Here is a 17954-nt window from a genome sequence, read left to right on the forward strand (position 1 = left end):
AAAGGTCTGCACCACTTACAACTCAAAAAAACTGGGCTTATTTTACAGCCACACTATGATGACAGGGTGTGCATTAACAATCAGCTCATATTTTGTGCAGAGGATGGGCAGGAGACCACCTCAGAGCTAGAGGATCAAAAATAGACTATTCTGGGAAGGGGTACAGACACACATAGAGACATTTCAACACAAAAATCACAGAACATAAACTTTGAAACGAGGTGAAGAGCATGAGAGGAACACAAGTTCGCCAGCAAGAAAGCAATGTTTGTTGCTCTTTTATCTGCAGTCATGCAGCCAGACTACCAGGAATCTGCTTAGAAGTTTGGGGAAACACTGGCACGAAACACACGGTGACTGACATGTCGAGATGTCTGCAGTGTGGTGTGCGTGCAGATACATGTGGGCTTGTGCCTCTGTGTATGTGCACAAATACATTTAGTGTTGATGCAGCATTTGTACTGTTTTTGCACATGTCTACTGTATGTGCATGCACAGACGTGTGTATGTATGTATATCATGCACTGACCTCCAAAGTGACATGTCAGGACACTCTGAGTCTGACAAACAAACCATGCCAGGAGAAGGATCTAAACATTGTGCTGCAATTGTTTTATTACTTGGTGTTTGCCTTAGGTGTCGTGTTACTGAAGTCTTCAACACCATAAAAGCCTTCTCTATGGTTCAGCACTGTGTTTGTGTGTTTGCTCTGGCAAAGGCTCCCCTATGACTGGTTATATTGGACATGCTCAAACAAAGCCAAACACACAACAGGAGCCGCAAGCAATTACGGCCTGCCATAGTGCATAACTCCACTCTGAACAAGCTGTGATTCCCCCTCGCCATTGTCTCTTTCTCCGCTACCACACATTTCAAGGCTTGTGCTTCCATGAGTCTCCATTCACAACACACACACTTTTGCATATCGGTGTCAGCATCATTTTGCATGCTCCCTTTGCACTCGCATCCTGTGCGGCATCAGCAGCAAGAACACCGTTTGTGTATATGTCATCTTCAGGACGAAATGTTAACCTCAGTGGGCAGAACATCGCTGACTGGCACGGGAATGCCTGTAATGCTAGCAGGCAGCCTAATCCACTGGATTAATACATATTACGATGGTTTAGCAGAGAGCCGGGTGGGCGCTGTATCTCCATTTCATTCTGTCATTGGGAAACATTTGTCACCATCCACATCATCACAATGCACCTACTTTCTCTTTATGCTATTATTTGATGCTGTTTCAAACGTGCCATTTATATGTTTCTCATCTTTGTTTTTGACTCACTTCTGCACAGTAGATGATTAAGACATCCGAGCAAGGCCCGTCACAGTGAGTGATGGACATCCAGTTTGAATCAGATCCTCTGGAGCGTGAGTAGAGGGTGATATCTCACTGCATGTGGCTTGGAAAGCACACACAGTGAAGATCTGTTTTAAATCAGTGTAAGAAAAACTGGTAAACTCAATCTGGATCAAGCTCTCTCTCCCTCTGCCCCCCCAAAACCCCTTTCCTCCTCTCTCTTTGTCTTCCTGTCTCTCTCTTGCTGTATTTCGGTGTCTCTTTGGCCTTTTGTCACTAAACACCTCATAAGAGAGACGTCTCTTTTTGCAAAACGTGATGGAGGACACGATGGAGTTGAATAGGTTGTGTTTGCTGGAGGAATGTAACAGTTGTGTACTAATAAAGCTAATGATTGCAATTCAGCCAGCGAACTAATTCCTGAATTCCTGTTTCTTCATGTCACTAAGTTACCAGGCCATTATTCCAGTCCTGCCCATGTGCGACTTTTTGAAAACCAGAGCATTACATAAAGCTCAAGACTCGATTGGAATGAATAAAATGCAGAAGGTTTTCATAGTATAATGATAAAGCCAGAACTATATACTTACGATATGAGTGTGTATGAGTGCATGTCTGTGTCTGGACTCTGTATACTGTATTCTAATTCCACGAAATTAAGTAACTGAAAGAGTTGCATTGTACTAATTTGATATTTGTGTGTATATATATATATATTGTATTGTACTGTTCATAGTCCATATACTTGTTGCCTCCCTAGACCATACACACCATACTACCTCAAACACTGCAATGTTTATATGTGCAAACATAGGTACGTGCAATGGGCACACACTTATGTTGCACACCAACTTGTGAGTATGACAGGGGACTACATACCTTAGTATGTTTGTCCTGTGTGTGTGTAAACCTTTTGTAGTGGCTAGCTTGGCTCTCCTGTTACACATACACATGTTCTTTATGGGCTAGCTAATGGAGTTGGGCTCTTCCTGCCTCTGTGATGTGGTTTACTGTTGTTTGATGTGCCCAGGAATCTTGCATAGGAGAGCACCTCAAGCCGATCTTATCACATAAAAGCCCCTGCAATGGAAGAAGACACTCAGCTCTCTTTTTTAACTTAATAGAGATCTGTGTCCCTGTGAGGCTGTGTTTGCGTGAATGTGTGTGAGTGTGTGAGCCGGTGTGCACCATTTCTCTAATTCAATCGAGTGTGTAACCCAAGGCCAAACACATACATTTGATTTCAGTAAATGCTGAACCCAGAGACCTATGGCATAAGTGGACCAGAGACATGTCAGATATGCCAGTGCATGTTATTTTGATTGATTGAGTGTGTGTGTGTGTGTGTGTGTATGTGTGTGTGTGTGTGTGTGTGTGTGTGTGTGTGTGTGTGTGTGTGTGTGCGTGCGTGTGCGTGTGTGTGCATGTGTGCGAAAAGGTAGCAAGTGGTTTTTTTAATATCTTAACCAAAAGAGATTTAGGACATGTATTCTCGATGGATATTAGAAAAAACAGCTACCACTGAAAGAGTATGCTCTACTGATTCCTGGATTGTGTGTATGACGTCTGTGCATTCCAGACTTTGAGAAAAAGTGTAGTTTCTGTTGCAGAATGCTTCAATGGCTGCTACAGGTTAAGTGTAAACACAGAAGGAAATGAAAGGAAACACACCACCACATGCTTTGTAACAGTAATGTCAACCTCAGCATCTTTCCAAATGCCTCACACTTCATAATAACGGAAATGTATAAATTTTTTTGGGGGGGTTTTGGTTACAGTAATGTCAGTGAAGACTTGTTCAGGCTTTGAATATTGTATGCTGATATGGCACAGCGTATTCCTCAGTCCTCTGATCTTGATTTAGATTACACCAGACATACCTCATATTAAAAGATTTGTGAATAGCCACATTCTCAATCACGCATACACACACTGTCCATATTCTGTGTTTCATCTGCGGCCTGAAAGTCGTGCCATTGTCTTTGCTCACACTCCCTCTAGACATTTGTCTCTGCAGGATTCCTGTGTTGTTTGTTTCGTGGTGACCAGTCCTGTCTGCATGGCCACATGAAGGCCCTTTGTGTCTTATTGATGCTAGCTTCAAAGATGAAGGACTACATGGATGAAACGGCGGTTGCCATCTTGAATAGATGTGACGCTTTCTCCAAAGTTGTTTTTTCTTTGCTTTTTGTTGGACATCAACTCTGATATCGTAAAAATGAGACAAAAGTTTTATTGCAGAGTTGTGAAACGGTAATGGTTGCGAATGGTAATTTCTCTCCACAAACAAATTTGTATGAGATTTGAAATCCTAGCGGTGGGCTTAAAATGACCCCTATACTTTCTCTTCTGATTTTATTTGTATTTCTTCTTTTTCTCTTTCAACCCTTCTCCTTTCATTTCCTCTACTTCCCTTCTCTTCTCATTTATTCTTCTTTCCTCTCCTTTCCAGGCCTAAACTCTGGATACCCACCGGCCCCCGAGAGAACAGTCATGTTTCCATTATGTCTCCATTTAGCGGAGACCAAATGAACAAGAGCAGGGCCAAGACAAGAGCAGGAAAAATCATCACATAGCCACTGGCACAATCTGCTTATCTTTCACTGCTAATAGCTCACATCATTGCTTATATGCGTGTGCACACGCACACACAATCACACACACACACAAATTCATGTATGCACATGTTGTTCTTTGCACACAAACACACTCAATGCGCATCAGTGAGGATATACACTCATCCAAACTTGCGTGGGCTGTTTACTGCCACTGCCGAGAAGTACATAATGATAATTACAGTTTGGGTCTGCATCCCTGAATTAAGCAGATCAGTCAGACACACACACACACACACACAAACAATTTAGACAAGCCAGAGGCTGCCATGGTGTATGCTGACTGGTGTGCAGCGGTGAAGCAGCCCGGTGCTGGGAAACAGTCTTTTCTACTATTGTTTTCTATTAAAACCTCCTGGGAACCATCTCAGCAAAACTAAGAGACGTGCGGAGTCAATAAAACTCCAGTGAAACCAAGAAAGAGTCAGAAAGACTAAGCCCTTATTGAGGGCTCTATGTAACAATATCTTACTCTGATTAAGAAAAACTGGGTGAAAATGTGTTGAACTAAAACTGCGGAGACACAGAGAAAGCACTCGACATTCAGCTTTTTATAATTAATCTGTAAAATATGCAAAAATAAAGGGGAAGGGACACAGACACTGAGACATACTCATACCCAGATAAAGACAGACAGAAGTAAACAGAAAAGCCACAGAGGAGAAAAACAGGAGTTCGAACTCAGGTAGATGTGTGTGTGTGTGTGTCTGTGTGTGTCAGTGTGTGTGTGTGTGTGTGTGTGTGTCAACCACAGAGGCTTGGAGGTGTTTACAGTGTGTGAATATATGCCAGTAAGCCCCATTGACTCACTTGTGTGGGTATACCAGCATTTCATGTGCCCATAATGGTAAACCATGAGGGCATTTTACTAGGCCACTGTTTTAATGGCTGTTTTACAACCCAGCACATCCAACAACATATTATATACGACTGCACTTAAAATAACTCATCCCTCTTTCTTTCTGAAGTCGCTCACTGCTGCACACTCTCTTTGGGCTCTTTCTCTGGTGTTATTGATCTATCCATGTTACTACCCTGTGTATATCTGAATGTCAATATGGATATCTCTCTAGATTCTGAATTAAAATGTGCTTTACAGGCATGAAGATATCTTTCTTTCTAAACTGACACCTTCTCCCTTGACCTCCCCTTCCTTCTTCTCATTCCTTTGGTGACCCTGAGGGCAGGACCGTCGTTAAGGAGGCCGTCACTGGTCACCTCTGGGTCCTGTGTCCTGTGTCCTGGTCTGCCTCTTTATGGCCGCAGGGCCCACCTAATCAATTGCCCACTCATGCACACACTCAAATGCTCCGACACACACACACACACACAGACTTCCAATCAATTAGTCTCGAAATTTATACAACCGGGTAAACTTGTGGGTGTTAGTCTCCCTTAGGCAAATCAGATTGAGCTTTCCCGAGACTTCTACATCACCCAAATAACGCTAATTAGCCGTGCATGTGTGAGTGTGAGTGTGAGTGTGAGTGTGTGTGTGTGTGTGTGTGTGTGTGTGTGTGTGTGTGTGTGTGTGTGTGTGTGTGTGTGTGTGTTTGTATGTGCAAGTATGTGCATGTGTCTATGCGACTGACACTAATTAGTAGAGCTAGTGCACCTACTTCCTCAGGACCATTTCCTGTGAATGTAATTATTAGGTATGTGTGATAAATTCCAGGCCTTCTTCCACCCGTCCAGAGATCGAACAAGACAAAAAGAGAGGGAGGGAGTGCATGTGCTACACAGAGGAAGTAAAGAAGGTCAGCCTTAAAAGAGTGATGAAGTAAAAGTAAGAAGAGATCATGAAAGAATGATGGTACTCTAGTGGGGCAAACTGACTCAGTACGAAGATGAAAGCGTTTTCCACATGCAATATCTTCCCATAGGCTTTTTGAAGTGGAGGCCCCCCTATCGTCCTCCCTAGTTGTCAATCACTGCATTCTTTTTGTTTTTGTGTGTCACAGCCACCCAATCTTCATTATGTCTTCAGATTAAGACAATAAGTTATTTCTGTCTCTGGAAAGACTATTCCATCTCTGTCTATCAGTTTAACTAAACACATACAAATAGTAAGTGTGCTATTCTCTTATTTCGACCAACACTGTCCTAGCGTCAATTTATTATTAGACATTTGGAGACAATGCCACTTCCCCCGGCCACTCCATTGCTCACAAATCCTCTTTTTCATAATGCAGGCAAACAAAGTGTGTGTCAGTTTTACTAAACTCAAGTCAGGGTTTCACGTAATGTACAGGACATAAAACCTCTAAATCATATGTACTGGGTGTGTTAATGCTTGCCAAAAATACTATGCACCAATAAAATATGAATAAGTAGTGATAAAAAAATAAACGTAATTGATACTAAAACAGCCAAACTCCGAGAGAAGTAAGATCAAGACATGACGTTTGCAAAGTGCATTCCCAGAGAATAACATGGTCTGGGGAAAAGCTTACTGTATGGGACCCAGGTAGAAGTCTGTCCTTACCTTACTGTACTGACCAAGGTCTTAGAAGCAGGGATTTCAATGATGAAGCCCTCCATTGACAAAACCTTAAAGGAGGAGGAGGAGGAGTGCATGCCTAGGCCCTGACATAATAACACACCTACAGGCCCACAGCCGACACACATGTCGAAGGTAAACACGTGTGTCAGAGGGCACGGGAGCACAGACAGACATGATGAATGGCCCGAAGTTCCCACGAGGCGACACACATACAAACTTGCTTGCAGAGTGAGGAAGGTGATGTGTGGTCAGCCTCTCCTCATCACTGCAATACAGAGAATCCCATTCACACACTGCACCAACCCTCTATGTCTCATCATTACTTATCACAACAATGGCACTGAAACGCCATACCTGTCTGCAGATTTGACCAGTGTATGTGAATGTCATTTCAAAACATTGTGAACGCAATGCTGCTTGACATAATGGATATGAAAAGCTACTTTTTATTCGGTTTGAATGCGTTTCAATGAGTCTACATTATGTACATTTGTGCATATCTGAGTTTGTAAGGGTATGTGTGTGAGTGTGTGTGTGTGTGTGTATGTGCGTGTGTGCATGTGTGTGTGTCCAGGCCCCTCAGAGAGATCAGTGAGCAGGGACATGACCTTGCCATAACAGCTGGTCTCTCTGTGTGTGTTTAGTCAGTGTAACCATGGCAATGGCAATGTGTAGACAGGTTGTCTACTTTGGGGATTTGAAAGTCATATTGTCACTACTGCTCTAAGCTTCATTGTGCCATGGATTTACTGTAACTAGCAAACAAACGATACATGAACACACTTCACGGATATAGTTGATTTTCAGGGTTACAGGTTATTACATTTACACTACAAGTAGGCCTACGTATGTTTGATTTAATGACATGCTAAAAAGGAGTACGCATGAGATATAGTCCATATTTTTCTTTTGTAGAATGTCACAAAATATATACGTTTCAATCAAAAATAATGAAAGTTTGAAGAAAAAAGAATGTATTACTGCAGAACATGTTCAAGAAAGGGGCATACGAGTGTGTAGCTGCAGCTCCTAGTTTTATGTTACACTAAGGAGTTAGTGTTCTTTGTTTATTATTTGTGGTTTGATAAAGTAGAGAAATATAACATAACAAAAGAAGATAAAGAAAAATATGCACTTAACATCATCAAGTGTTCAAAAATATATTCCATGGCCTTTTAGTAAATCTTTCTCTATTTATTCAACTCAGCGTAGCATGAACATATTTTTCAATAAATATATATTTACACTTTTAGGCTTTCTCGTGTGAAAATAAAAATGTAAATTAACAGGTGGATGTGGTGCAGGTGTTTTCTGATCCATGGTATGTTCCCCTCTAACTTGACTCTGTTGATAACCAGACTCTGCTTTTTTCCACAGAGCTATATTCAATCTTGTCCCTTTTCTTTCTTCCACCACTTCCTCCATCATTCTCCTCCCCCCTTGCTCCATCCATCGATCACCCCGTCTATCAATCACTCTCCCATTTTATCATCCTTTTTCATTTACTATTCCCTCCCTAACTCTCTGCAACAACATCTCTCTTTTGCTCCCCTCCATTCCTCAAATCGTCGCCCCCCCCGCCCCCCCACCTCTACATCTAAAAATGTCCACTTTGTCAACTCTCTCAGTCTTTATGTGTCTGCCCTTAAAGCTGCTGCTACCTTTTTCCTTGCTTTATCATCTTTTTCCATCACGAAAATGTAAACAGAGATAATATCAGCGACATTCTCAGTGTCTACAGGAGGATCAGGTTGAGCAAGTCACTGCAATGTTGTGGCATGTAGTATTATCCCATTCCGACTATGGAAACATCTCAATGATTAGCTTTTCAAAATGTCCAAACACATAATTTCTCTATTGTTCACGTACAACCAGTGACCCTAGACTCATTTAATGACTAGTTCCTCTGGAGGGTGTGTGTGTGTGTGTGTGTGTGTGTGTGTGTGTGTGTGTACTGTACGGTATGGTGGAAACTAAATCTGGTGTAGGATGATAGAGCAGACCCGCACCGCTCCTTATACATCAAGCATCAGCTCTATATCTGAAAAGGTAAAAATTAAAATGCACTCTGTCTTTTTCTCTTTGTATCACACACACACACACACACACACACACACACACACACACACACACACACACACATAACATACGCACACCCTTGTAACCCATAATGCAATGAGAGGTTATTGAAAATTAATTTTTTTTTTCTTGTCTCTTTCATTAACATTGTTAAAAAGCCAAGAGTCAGCTCTCCCTCTTTCTCTGGCTTATACAAACACACACACACATGAAAAAAACACACACAGAGCGCTCCGCAGTTCACTGGGGAACGTGCCTCACATGGTTTGCTTCAGCTGGTCTTCTTGACAAATGCCACATTACAGTGGTAAGAAGGAGAAACTTGGCATGCAATCAAACTTCTCTCATGATTTCTAAGATTTGAAATACTTCAGTTTGTGTAGCCCCTCCATTCCATCCTCTCCTCCCTCTCTTTCCATCTCAATGTCTTCTTGCGTTCACTCTAACTCCCCTGCTCTCTCACTCTCTCTTGTTACCTCTCTTTCTCTGCCTTATCTTTCCTGTTTAGTTTTTCCTGTGCTAACTTGGACCAGAGCTGTGCTGTGGGAATATGGCCCCTTTTAAAGCAGAAAGCCAAAGTTTGTGTAAGTATGTGCACGTCTACAGACATGAGTGATTATATGTGAGTTCCACTGAGGTTGTGTGTACATTCTGCATGCGTATCTTTGTGGCTTGTTCAGCTGTAAGTCAGTCTCACGAAGCTTCGCCCCTTGCAATTCAACAAACCTTTAATCGTCATCATCAGTGACCCCAAACTCCTGCCTGTGACCTCCTCATACACACAGACACATACAAGTTCAAAGCCACAAGAGACCACACACGCGCCCGTGCCCCCTGTGCCCCCTCCATTAGCTCTTACCAGTGTAGACTTGCATTCAGTCAAAGTCTCAAACACAAAGGCAAAGAATCCCATCTACTTTGTGCTGTTCAACCAACCATCACACTTCTCCTCTTCCTCAGACACCTTTATGGTGCTAATATAATGATAATAGAAGCAGAGTGCTAATAAAGTACAAAACTGTTATTCACATTTTCGTGTACATTTTCTCTGTTTTCCCAAGAAGTTTGGGTTGTGTCAGTATCATAATATGAAACATTTCCTCTGCTGAACATTCCTGGTAATGTTTGGATCGTGGAAATTGGAACAGACAGGAAGATGTTTTGTATCACAAGTGCATGTGTGTGCGGAGACACGGGCAAGGGCGCTCTCTTTCTTGGTCTCCGGCACATACGCATACACACATTCCTTTAGAGTTAGTGTGATCAGAGGAGTTTGTGAGACATAATGGATTTTAAAAGTTGTGTTTTCAATACATATGTTCCGGCCTTCCCTTTTGTAGTGTACTGAGTGTCTGACATTAAAGGCATTTCTCTGTGACAACCAGATATGTGGCTCCATGCTCCTTCAATCAGAGAGCTCAAAGCAAACACACATGTAGCCGCTCCACTGACAGATCACTGAACTTCACACATTCATACCACACACTCGCACATGGTGTGACAGTGTAGCCAGAGTTGCTCAATTTTCTTTTCTTGTGTCCTCCTTCTCTAACGTGTCACACAAAGGAAGAACAAAAAGCCAAACACACATTGTTGTGACCTGCAGTCTAAGGCTGGACCACCTGTCCTCAATAAATGTAACTTTTCACAAGGCAGCTATAGACAACGGCTGATCCTGCTTCAAAACACACCTTGGCACTGATATCTATATACACTCGTGCAAAAATGCGTGCGTACAGGTGGGCATATAAATGTGCCTATTACAGTGTCACACACACATTTCTGCTGTAGCATGAGCTGCTGCGCAGGGTCATGAAAATGGGCTTGATGATGCGATGAAAGTTGCATATACTTTTATGGGTTGGGTGTGAAGTCACTACCACAAACACTTGAGGTCTGGGTTTTTTTTTGGGACTGTTTATCTAGCTTTTAATGCAAATGTAATTAAAATGTATTCATATTACTGCAATAGCCAAGTCTTTCTTTCACTGATTAGATAATTGCATAGTTATGAATGTGCAGGAGAGCACATGGTCACAGAGTATGTGATCATGGCCTGTAACGATTAGAAAAGAGTTACTATCAATCAATCAAAGTACAATACAATACAGTACAATAGGTGCATGAAGTGGCTTAAGGTAGGTAGATAGATAGACAGCTAAGTGCAAGACTAACTTCATCTCCAGAATCTCCTCCAGCTGTTTGCGTCTCTCCTGCCGAAGACTATTAAGGTGTCCATCTCTCTCGTGCAGGGACTGCTGAGTGGATGACAGATGCAGTTTAGTGGCATCCAGCTCTTGGCGGGTCTTCTCTAAAGCCCCCATCAGCTCCTCCAACTATTCAAGGGGAGACAAATGTGCACAGGTTTAAACAGTATCAAAACGTACCAGGATACTTGCCACATGTCTCTGTTTTCATTAAAGCATATAACTTAAAAGTCAATATACAATATACTTGCAGTCTTACACACATACATAGTAAAATAATCAGATACACAATTATGTGCACTTTTAGTTGATGCAGTTTAAATACAGGTGAAATGACTATGGTTCAAAAAGGGAGAAGAATGATATGTCCGCCTTCCCTTGGACTGGAAACAAGGGTTCCCTCTTCTCTCCCACCTTTATCCACTTATTTTATCTCGCTCTCAAGTGTGGCTCTACTTTAGAGCAGGTGAGAATAATACTCAACCCCTCAACTACATCTCCTCCCTCTGCACACACATTGCCCTCAAGCTATGCAGGCCAACCTGCGTGTCTGAAAGACAGGATGTGACCTCAGGGCATCATTATCCTAAGACAGGAAGTGTGTAATTGTCTAACAACAAGTTCTTTACAATAGGATGGAGTACTAGGCAGGCTTGTTTGGATGATGTAAATGGGTGGCCACAGGAATTAAAATGTATCTTTGTTCAATTCTGATGATTCGCAGATTTGAGACACAAGGTAGTCAAACAATAAATTCTGATGTGGTGGATCTCAAATGAACAAAGAGAAAGAAAGTGAAGGAGAAGCAAAGAAAAGAAAAAAAGAAAAAAAAGAGAACGAGTATTAGGGGGAAGCACTCCATGGGGTAAGAACATGAAAAAAGGAATGGGCCTCTTTTATGGAGGGGCCAAATCGTTCACACATTTTCAGGACACTCTCCATCTCCACTGGCTTTCTAGGTGTGTTTCACAGATGTCAGATTATGTGCTCACTGACTGTTCATGAATATCACATATGGAGCAAGAGAAGAAAGGGTAAAAGCCACGCAAGTGGGGAATACAGATATTTTAAATGGTGGGAAGAGGGACAACTTTCGGTCATGACTTCCTTTAAATGTGCCAAAGTATTGTTTTAAATAAAATCCCTGCCAACAACAATTTAATTTGCAGCTAATATACCCAGTATCAACAAGACATCCAACCGTCCAAAATCACACCATGATTAATGTTTGATGTCTTCTTTCAGGCTTGAAGGAATCCAAAGCCAGTCTTTTCATCTTGAGAGTCAAGGGTCACACACACACAACTCCATTTACACCCACCACATGTCTATCAAGCCTCATGCACCAACTGCCTACCTCCCAGTCCCCCATTAGTCCACCACCCAGGCTAGCCCTCAATTCACAATCACATCATTAATAAGGAATACAATGCATTTTAGTGAAATTAGGGACCTAATCAGCTTAGCGGTGAGCCTGTGCGTGCTAATTTAGCTCAACTTCAAGGCAAAGCCCCCCAGCCAGGCTAAGGCTCACTAAGACTGGCCCAAAGCCCCTTTAGGTGCTAAGCTGATTGGGGGCTCAGAGGTAAGGGCCAAATCCCTCTTGTCCATTTGCGTCGGTGTTGCTGGTTCAGAGGCCTAGTTCAAACGCCACAGAGGGAGAGAGAAGAAGAGAGATGGGAACAGAGATGGAGAGGAAGGGAGAGAGAACGAGGAGATAATTGACTGAGACAACTTAAGAAGGCAGATAGGAAAGAACGAGACTCGGGACAATGGATGAACAGCAGAAATGATGGGCAGGAGAAAGACAAGAGACAGAGAGAGAGTGAGAGACTTAGAGAGTGGGGGTGTGAAGAAAAGTGACCCAGGGCATTACCCATGATTCATTTCAGTGGTTCAGGCTGATGGAAGTCTGTGTTTAGCGTATTACACATCATGAGACTGATTACTATGAGACAGAGGGGAGAAAGAAGAAAACCAAGGAAAGACTAAGACCTGGGGGGGGGGGGTGAGAATGTGAGTCTGGCAGGGCGCTCTGAAACGGTGCCAGGGTCAGGTGATGTATCAGAAGGACCTGTATCGCTCTCTATTCCCCCAACATCCCTTTCCACACACACTGTTTTTTCTCTAGTCTGAGGCAAGAGCGGCAGTTGACTGACGACTGTGTAACTGCATGTTAATGGCATGTTGACTCACTGACTCGTTATGCGCTGACGTCATGCTGGCTCACAACATGCAATGTGTTGACAGCGCCTACTGTAGCTGTGAGCATCAACGACAGGGCAGCTGAAGTGCCAGGTTGAATGGGTACATTTCCTTCAGCCAGTAGCGCAACTCTAGTTGGGCTCAATACATGTCAAGGTGCAGACTCCAGTATGACTGGGGTCAATGAGTTAATGTTAACATGTTACAAGTAAGGGTTTCCCTGATTGTGGCTACACATGGGTAAACTGAGGTCAAAGCTGAATCATCCACTTGTGTGCATGCGAAAAGTCCCACAGACATAAATATTCTTTCAGACTTCTCAGTGGTTCAGAATATTGTTTAATAAACAGTATCCATGCTGATTGTAAGTCAAGCGTGTAAAGTACAGAAATTGAAAAAAGAGGTAAAAAAAACAGTCGCGGTTAGCATTGGCTCTAACAGACTTTTCTAAACTGAGTTTGACCTCTTAATGTCCCGATCTGTCCACCAATCTCCTCACTCCTTCATCTTTTAAGTTATCCTCTATTAGATTATATCTGTGTGTGTGTTTGTGTGTGTGTGTGTGGGTGTGTGTGTGTGTGTGTTTGAAGCAATGCAGCCACCATTCTACCTCAAAATATTACTTCTTGTTTCACCCGCCGATTGCTCTCATATTACTTGTGGCACTCATCAGTAATGCAAGGTCATTCTCATTCAAATGCACTCACACCAGGAGGAAACACACTCCCTTGCCCTGTTTCTCTTTCCCACCACAGACACATCTACTCTCTCTCTCTCTCACACACACACACACACACACACACACGCACAGACGTTACATAAGCACACACATAAACCTTTTTGGACTTTTTTAAAATTGTAGACTGACCAGCTGGCATTCAGAAAGACTAACAGATAGCAGGACAAACAAAGGGCAGTCAGAGAGTAAAAGGGCAGCCTGTACTCCATCAAAACTACAGGTCTAAAAGTAATTCATTCGCATCACATGCACATAAACTCATAATATGTTAAACATATGCTCACATTTTCAAGCATGCAACAGCAAACTTAATGAGCAACAGAAAATTAAAAGAAGGACAAATAGCATTTAGAGAATTCAAATTGAATCAAGAAGAAAAAGTAAAATAACAGACATGAATTTAAAACGTAAAACTAGTTTAGCAATAATGGTATTTTAAGCGCTGTACCTAAAGGGATTAAGGATCATTCATTAAGAACAGTTTGCCTGCAGGTACACTTTTAGCCACATGGGTGTGCACTGCAGTTATGTTCCTCACATTTTTTCCAGTGGTCCTTCTTAGTTCTAGGTGAGCTATTACCTGCATTCAGTTTTAAAGGTAAGGATGATTGGCACTATCTGTGTATGTATGAATGAGTGTATACAGTAGTCTCCCATTAGTGTGTGAAACATCAGGTAAACCTGTCTCTGGGCCTGAACACGAGCAGTCTCCTCTTGCACCCAGAGAGCCTCCCTATGTGCGGAGGTGTTCATGCTCTCCCTCAGTGCCCTCTCCAGCTCCATAATCCCCTCCGCCGTCTCCCGCATGGCATCCTGGGAAGCTGAAAGAGGAAGCTCAAGGGGCTGAAGGAGTTCAGAGGAGGACGAGGAGGCAGGTTGGAAGCAAAGTAGCAAAAGCCAGGGAGAGAGTGTTTTCTTTGAGTATACTTTGTTTGTCAAACTCATCAAATGATGTTGCATTGGAATAAGACTGTATTGGCACAAGATGGCTTGAGAAAAGGTGTATTTGTTGATCTCTCCACTAAAATGAAACCAGTCCATGTAAAACAGACACAAAGAGAAAGACTTCCAAAAGTTAAGAGAAGTTGTGGTGAGAGAAGAACAAGACTTCTCTCAAAAAGGAGACACAGCCGGGCAGAAGAGAGTGCTGAGTGATGGAGAGAGGGAGTGTGTAAGTGCTGTGACCTTTGCTGACATCCATATGAGTGTGCCCATGTGCGAGTGTGGGTGTGTGGAGTTGACCATGCGCTTTCACATGCACAGTCAGTGTGTGGCCTCCCGGACACCCATGGTGAGTTGGGGGAAAAGATCCCTCTCCACACTGGGTGATGGAACTGTGAAAGAAAACACTGGGCAGAAATAATAAACCCCTGATTCTCTCTCTCGTTTTTTTTTGTTTTTTTTAAACGCTCAAATCGTTGACTTGCTTTCAAGTTCACACATTCACACTTTTCTGGGAGCAGACACTTTCAAACTGAGCAACAAAGAGTTGAGTTACACTTGTTGCAAAACACTCATTAGAGGGGTGCGAAGTGGCTGCTAAGTAACAGAATCTGTACAAGCCAAAAACACCAAATCAGACATAGGACATGAAATAAAAGTAGGATTCTGATAAAAAACAACTAAATATTAAATATCATATAAACACGGTTTGTGCAATATTACATAATGATATTAGTTACTTAATTTTCTGTAAGGATACATGGCATATGAGTGAGAGCAACTACCTGCTCTCTATAGAAAAACAGTAGATGGGTGTTTTGAGGGTTAGACTAAATACTGAAAGCTGGAAATTGAACTGAACTGGAAACACCACAAGTTTGATAACACAGTTGTAGAAGTATGAATCAAATGAACATGACACAGTACAACCAACAAGCTGCCCGGAACAACAGACATTGTTGGAAGCAATGAGGGTGCATATAGGAAACTCTATCCAGACAGCAAGAAATAAAAATGAGAAAAATGTCCTGGCTGAAATGTTTCAACGTTTCCCAAAGTCACGCTACAAGCACTTAGAATCTCAGAAACGGCTGCATGTAAGAGCCAGTTATTGAGTTGAGAATGCTGGCAAACAATTGCAGCTTTGCAGGTGATAGCTCATATGTGGACGATGCATCTGAATGGCCAATTTACCACCCCCTAATACATATTGAAGTGAGTTTTGACCTTGATCATATGTATAGTGCCTAAGAAAGATCCTAAAATTCAACAGCAATTATTACATCACTGGGCTCCTTTATGAAAAAGACTATTTATGACAAAAGAGGCTAATCATTGGATTTATTCAGCGATACTGACTGAAACACCAGCGATGTGTGATAAAAATAGTGCCAAACAAGCCAAATCGCAAGCGGATACTTGTGGCTCGTCACGTCAGCACGGCACAGCTGGAGGTGAGCGACAAACACCCGCACACACACATACAGAGGCAGGCTGTGTGCGTCAGCAGTCCAAAGCTATAATTGGATGTGACAGACGGGCAGTAATTCGATGCACCAGAATCAACAAGTACTGGTCTGACCCCGCCTAACAGACAGAAACACACACATGCATGCGCGCGCACACACACACACACACGCGCGAACGCGAACACACACACACACACACACACACACACACACACACACACACACACTCATACACACCCCACTGAGATGGGGCTGCCACCGCTGGACCCATGAATGAAACCTGACCATAAAGCTGTGTCTGCCTCTGTGTGTGTGTGTGTGTGTGTGTGTGTGTGTGTGTGTGTGTGTGTGTGTGCGTGTGCAGTATATGTCTCTGTCTGTCTGTGTCAGTGCATATCTGTGTGTTATGTGATTTTTTTATTAGTAACAAGAGAATATTGCTGGCATTCAAGCACACAAAGAATGGAAAAAGGGCAAGAGAGATACAGAGAGTGTGGAGAAATGGAAAGATAATTGCCCCTGCAGCACCAATCATCACCTAATGCCCTTGGGAAGGATCATTATGGAGTCTGGCCCTTCCTGGTTTGATGGAGGGATTATAATCACCTAAATAAACGAGCAGAGAGTGAGAGAATGCACATTTCCAGAAGCTATGTACCTATAAACCTTAGTTTCACACACACACACACACACACACACACACACACACACACACACAGGCACATAAACCACACAGACATCTGTCTCTGTCAAAAGAGTTAAGTGTGTAGCATCAACCTCTGTGTGTCCTATTTCATGATTAAAAAATGTTAAGCATGCATGCATGGCCAGAGGTTTCAGTCAAATGTACCGACTGTGGGAACAGGCTTGGAGTGTATTTGCCTATCTTCTTCAACTGTCCCCAGATCTTCTATAATTCGTGTTTCTAAATAGAGGGGTTGGGTATTGAGTGTCGCTGATGCTTCTCCGTTACAGATAAAAGAGAAATAAAAGGCTTGTGTGAAGGTTTGAAGTGAACATTTCCGATGTGAGTTTTCTCTGTGTTTGTGAAGTGCAGCATGGCGCGATGGAGACGATGGAGCGGAGAGATGCTATCACTCTATCCCACATAAACTCCCCTGGATGGATGGGGAGAGGGAGCCGTGGGGGAAGGCCCTGTTTGTTTGTGTTTACCCTCGGAGCGTGCTGTGTTCCTGATGGATCGAGAGATAAATGGAGGGAGGGAGGGGAGAGAGAGAGAGAGAGAGAGAGAGAGAGAGAGAGAGAAGAGAGAGAGAGCAAGAGAGAGCATGGGAAAGAAAGGAAGGTAGAGGCCACAACGCAACCTGACTGCTGAGCAAACACAATATACAGAATATCAGCATCACAGATAGTGAGTTGGAATATGTGCTGGGCTCTATAATTATTATGTAGTACAAGTTGTGCATGTTCAGCTGAATCTTTGTGAATCTTTTTAAAATATTGCTGCTGTATTCAATCATATTGTTCCTAACATTTTCTTATATCCTATTATATTATGTAGTCAATGATTGTGCTGTTGGACAGGTCTCTCAGGGTCTTGTTTTTTTGTGTTTTGTTTGGATTGTCATTGTGTCCATTGGCCTCAGAAAGGAACAACATGTTGTTCATATGCAGATAGATTGGAGCCAAATGGATAAGCAAATCAAAGATATATTTTATTGGCGAGTATGTTGACGGATAAGAAAAAATGAAGAAAAAGCAGTACAGAAATGCCTTACAGAAACCATTGAGTGTTGCCAGTACATAGTTAACTTACCAGTTTATTGTCCAACTGTAAAATATAACTCTCTCAGCACACCTGAACACACTTCATAAATAACCACATTTAAGGGATTATATTTTAAAAATAGTGTTTGTTAATGATAGGTGTT

General features: G+C 42.5%; 1 protein-coding gene across 1 annotated transcript in view; it reads right to left on the reverse strand.

Moving 5' to 3' along the window:
- The window catches only part of LOC117733700 (ERC protein 2-like), a 132718-nt gene that overhangs the window by 52750 nt on the left and 62014 nt on the right, over nucleotides 1-17954 (reverse strand). Inside the window, exons 13-14 of the mRNA XM_034537523.1 lie at nucleotides 14333-14494; nucleotides 10676-10836 (exon numbers count right to left, since the gene is read on the reverse strand). Of these exons, the coding sequence (XP_034393414.1) occupies nucleotides 10676-10836; nucleotides 14333-14494 (323 nt within the window). The remainder of the gene's footprint in view (nucleotides 1-10675; nucleotides 10837-14332; nucleotides 14495-17954) is intronic.

The sequence above is a fragment of the Cyclopterus lumpus genome, chromosome 7, assembly GCF_009769545.1.
Source record: "Cyclopterus lumpus isolate fCycLum1 chromosome 7, fCycLum1.pri, whole genome shotgun sequence".
Classification (NCBI taxonomy): Eukaryota; Metazoa; Chordata; class Actinopteri; order Perciformes; family Cyclopteridae; genus Cyclopterus; species Cyclopterus lumpus.